The 4918-nt window shown below is 41.0% G+C and overlaps 1 protein-coding gene across 2 annotated transcripts in view; it reads left to right on the top strand.

Annotated features, from left to right (window-relative positions):
* The window catches only part of TAF4B (TAF4b RNA polymerase II, TATA box binding protein (TBP)-associated factor, 105kDa), a 167331-nt gene extending 164132 nt beyond the window's left edge, over window positions 1–3199 (top strand). For both annotated transcript variants that reach the window (XM_011939288.1, XM_011939289.1), the window contains exon 15: window positions 1345–3199. In XM_011939288.1, the coding sequence (XP_011794678.1) occupies window positions 1345–1512 (168 nt within the window). In that variant the 3' untranslated portion in view covers window positions 1513–3199. The remainder of the gene's footprint in view (window positions 1–1344) is intronic.
* The last annotated feature ends 1719 nt before the right edge of the window (window positions 3200–4918 follow it).

Consider the following 4918-nt stretch of genomic DNA (forward strand, 5'->3'; position numbering starts at 1 on the left):
CAGCTACTCGGGAGGCTGAGGCAGGAGAATGGCGTAAACCTGAGAGGCAGAGCTTGCAATGAGCTGAGATCCGGCCACAGCACTCCAGCCTGGGCGACACAGTGAGACTCCGTCTCAACAACAAAAAAAAAAGATGAGTAGATTGGCCTAGAATGGCCTCTTTGCTAATCTCTGCCTATTGTGGCTGCAGTTAAGATGCCTTGTAAAGGAGCAATGGGAAGTGAGGCTGGAGAGAAGGAAGCCAGGGTGATGGGTTTATATGTGATATGGTGGATGATATAGCACAGTGGTTAAGATCACTTACTTTATTTTTATTATTTTTATTTTTTTGAGACAGAGTCTTGCTCTGTTGTCCAGGTAGGAATGCAGTGGCACGATCTCAGCTCACTGCAGCCTCCGCCTCCCGGGTTCAATTTTCCTGCCTCAGCCTCCCTAGTAGCTGGGATTACAGGCACGCGCTACCACACCCAGCTAATTTTTTTATTTTTAGTAGAGACGGGGTTTCACCATGTTGGCCGGGCTGGTCTCAAACTCCTGACCTCAGGTGATCCGCTCACCTCGACCTCCCAAAGTGCTGTGATTACAGACGTGAGCTACCGTGCCCAACCAGAGCATTTACTTTAAATCAAATTAGAAACTGAGTCACAGCTCAACTTTGCTATGTGACCTTGAACAGATTGCTTAACCTGTCTAAGCTCAGTTTCCTCATTTGATAAATAGGGGCAGTGCTCATCAAACTGGCTGCAATTTTGTATGACAGAAAAGAGATAATATATGAAAAGTGCTCAGCGTGGTTCTCAAGAAGCTTCTCTGAGCAATGGGGAACCATTGAAGATTTTGGAACCATGGCTTGGTGGGATCTGAACAATGAAAGGCCTTCATTGTTATTTTTTATTACTGACATACAAAAGACTGCATACATTTAAAGTATACATTTGATAGATTTTTATGTATGCATACAGCTATGAAATCATCACCACAATCGAAGTGATAAACACATCTATCACTCTCAAAAGATTTGTGTAAGGCCTTTAAAGAGCGAAAGTCTGGCCTGCAATGCACTGGAAAGAATGGAGCCAAGTAGAGCCTGGAAATGGAGAAACCACTTCAGAGGCTATTGCCATGCTGCAGGTGAGAAGGAAAGAATGAATGAGCTCAGGTGATAGGTTTAGTGGCCATTTGAGGCTGACTGCTGGAGGACGGGGTTAGGTCTTCATCATTCTATTATCTCCAGTACCTAACCCAGTGACCAGGGGGTAGTGGGCTCTTACCTGCTAGAATTGTCAGGCTTTCCCTTTATGAAAGATTTTTATTTCAAATTGCTTTTCCTTTTATTATTTTTAGGGCTTAAAAGACAACCTTCTTGCTTCTGGGACATCCAGCCTGACAGCCACCAAACAGTTGCATCGTCCAAGAATCACGAGAATCTGCCTCAGGGACTTGATATTTTGTATGGAACAGGAAAGGGAGATGAAGTATTCTCGAGCTCTATACCTGGCCCTTCTGAAGTGACCACTCCACTCTCCATCCAGATCCTTGCTATTTACTGCCAAAGAAGACACAAAGAGCATTGTTGCACTGTCCTGAAACTTCAATTTCTGGAAAATAATCACCAACATTGAAAGAGCATTGTTTACAGTTAGAAACTATATTAACTCTTACCTATCCATCCCATGGGGCTCTTACAGACTCAAATTCATCTTTGTCTTCTGAAAATCAGTTATGAAATACACTTTGCACAAAATTAGGCATCTGCCCATCTGTGCATTAAATTAAAGCAAGTTAAGGCCCTGTTTGTTACTACCTGCCTCATCTGCCGAATTGTAGCAGGTGAGGTGTCCTTCCCTAATACGGCATGCATTGAGATGCAGGAGAAAGGAAGAGGCATAAGAAAATACAAGAATGACTATGTCATTCTACACTGAACCTATCCCAAAGTGGTAGGTTTTCTGGGCAGGAATCAGAAGTTGCTTAGCTAACTATGACAGTCACCTTCTGTACATGACAGGCCACAGAGTAGGGCCTGTGGTGACTTTGGTCGGCTGAGTTCCAGTGTTGTCAAAACGAGACAAATGTTGATAGATTGAGCCTGGGATTGCTAATTCTCTGCTTCACATCACCATATGCCATTTCTGGTACCAAGTGAGGGGACATCCTTATCAGGGAAACCTTAAAATTAAATCTACCAATGTATCTTGTTGAGAAAATGGAAAAGGTGCAAAGTATTAGAAGGAACGTTAAGGCATTGCCTTCAAACTGATGAGGGGAATGTGAAAATGGTATCATAAAACAGGAAATGTGCTTCATATGCCCAAGAGGGGAAGAGGTAGAATCGGAACTCCAAAACAATTGGTACATGTTTTGTTGATGGGGAAAAAAATCACAGCACAACCAGAAAGGAGAATGTACCAGATGTTTTCAAATTATAGTATTTTGAAAGGAAAATGTTATTTTTTGTTTTGTATTGTTTTAAATCCCAAGAAGGATAATTTTTGTAGTTCCTTCTGTCATCATGTATTTTAGTTATCCTAAGTTTTAAGCATGTTGGCACATTTAAAAAATCCTAATTGATGATGAGACATTTTTAACAATAGGACTTTATGTTGGATTCTGTACTTAAAAAGATATTGTCAGTATCTCACTCTTCGGGATATGAGCTCTGAATATGAGAAGCAAGTTATATGTGTTCACCTGAGGAAGAAGCTGATGGACAAAGCAAACCCTCTTTAAAAAAAAGAAAAGAAAAGAAAATTCCACGTGTGTGGAATCCAGCTGGTGAAAAATAATCACTGTAGTTAGAATCACATACAGAAAAAAATGATTGAATCCTCCAAAAAGGTATTTCAGAAATGGGAAATGCTATACTTATAAGAATTCAGAGGAAAAAAAACCACCTCACGTATGTTATTCTTCATCCTGTTCTTCCCATTGGGACTGTTATGGCCACATTCTACACTATAGTAAATTTTAAATTGGCCACTTTTTTTTGTTTCAGCAAGTTATGTAAAATGCTATAAATTATGTGTATGTTAAAGGAGTACTTTAAGAAGAGATCTTTATCCAAAGTTGTTTTTGTATATTTAAATGCTTACCTTTATTTTTTGTAAAGTGCAGCATACTCATTTATGTATAATCTTACTGATCAGATGTTTAAAATTATTTCAAATACTTCATTAAAATGATTATTTTATTATAAGAATAACTTTGCTCAGTCACTGACTTTGAAAACCATTGTCCTTAGTAGTTAGCCCCTGATGTGCTCACATTGCTGGGCTGTGAATTTTTCCTAGCTCGGACTGTGAGTTACTTTGGAGTATGGGCAGTTTTGGTTCCAGAAAGTCACTTCAGATCCAAGTTGTTGTGTCACTTTCTTTGACATAGTTGTAAATTTCCAGGCTATTTGATTCACAAAGAAAGCTAAGCATACTCATTACAAAAGCTTTTCTCGCCCATCAGGGTTTTTTACTAAGGTATTTTTCAAAATGTATTTTTAATATTCATTTTTAAACTTTGTCTTGTGAAATATATCTTACACAAGAAAGAACAAATAAGTGCATCCAAGGTATTCGTCTGTGCAGTTTGCAGAATGGTGGCCTTGGAGTAGATTTGATCTACAAATGCATTCTCCTTGACTCAGACAGTATTGCCAATGTTTTAATTCATAAGAATCTATATTTCCATTTCTTTTGAGAAATTAAAAGATTGGGAATCCCTAGCTGTACACCTGGTGGCAACAATCCATCAGAGCTAACCAGCAGCTGTCTACTTTAGATACACAGGCATAAGTTTACCTTCCCTTGCCTGATTCATTTAGGCATTGGAGATCATGACCCTCTGCCTTCAATATTTATTTTGCAGCTGGGCCTCACACCTGTAATCCCCAGCACTTAGGGAGGCCGAAGTGGGAGGATTGCTTGAGGCTAAGTTTGAGACAGCCTGGGCAACATAGCAAGACCCACCTCTACAAAAAATGAAAGAATTAGCTGGGCGTGGTTATGTGCATCTGTAGTCCCAGCAACTCAGGAGGGCGAAGCAGGAGAATTGCTTGAGCCCAGGAGATTGAAGCTGCAGTGAGCTATGATCACACCACTGCACTCCAGCCTGGGCGACAGAGCAAGATCCCATCTCAAAACAAAATGTGGCCTGGCATGGTGGCTCACGCCTGTAATCCCAGCACTTTGGGAGGCCAAGGTGGGTGGATCACTTGAGGTCAGCAGTTCAAGACCAGCCTGGCCAACATGGCGAAACCCCATCTCTACTAAAAATACAAACATTAGCCAGATGGGGTGTTGGGTGCCTGTAATCCCATCTACTGAGGAGGCTGAGACAGGGGAATCATTTGAACCCAGGAGGCAGAGGTTGCAGTGAGCTGAGATCATGCCATTGTACTCCAGCCTGGGTGACAGAGTGAGACTCCATCTCAAAAGTGTGTGTGTGTGTTTATATACACATATACATGTATTTATCTTGGGTGATGAACAGCTAAAAAGTACCAGAAATTCTCCATCTGTTTACTTTTTTAAAGCAACTCTACTGAGGTGTATTTTACATTTAAAAACCACCCATTTCATATATTTACTTTTATTTGTTTCTATATTTTAGATCCAGGGTCTTACTCTGTCACCTGAGGCTGGAGTGCAGTTGTGTGATGATGGCTCACTGTAACCTTGAATTCTTGGGCTCAGGTGGTCCTCCCACCTCAGCCTCCCAAGTAGCTGGAACTACTGATGAGTACTACCTTGCCCAGCTAATTTTGTAATTTTTTTGTAGAGATGCGTCATTGCTGTGTTGCACAAACTGGTATTGAATTCCTGGGCTCAAGTGATCCTCCCGCATCAGCCTCCCAAAGTGCTAAGATTACAGGTGTAAGCCACCACTCCCAAACCACTGACCTTTTTTTTTTTTTTGAGATGGAGTC

Source organism: Colobus angolensis, unplaced genomic scaffold (assembly GCF_000951035.1).
Source record: "Colobus angolensis palliatus isolate OR3802 unplaced genomic scaffold, Cang.pa_1.0 Scaffold18, whole genome shotgun sequence".
In the NCBI taxonomy this organism is placed as follows: Eukaryota; Metazoa; Chordata; class Mammalia; order Primates; family Cercopithecidae; genus Colobus; species Colobus angolensis.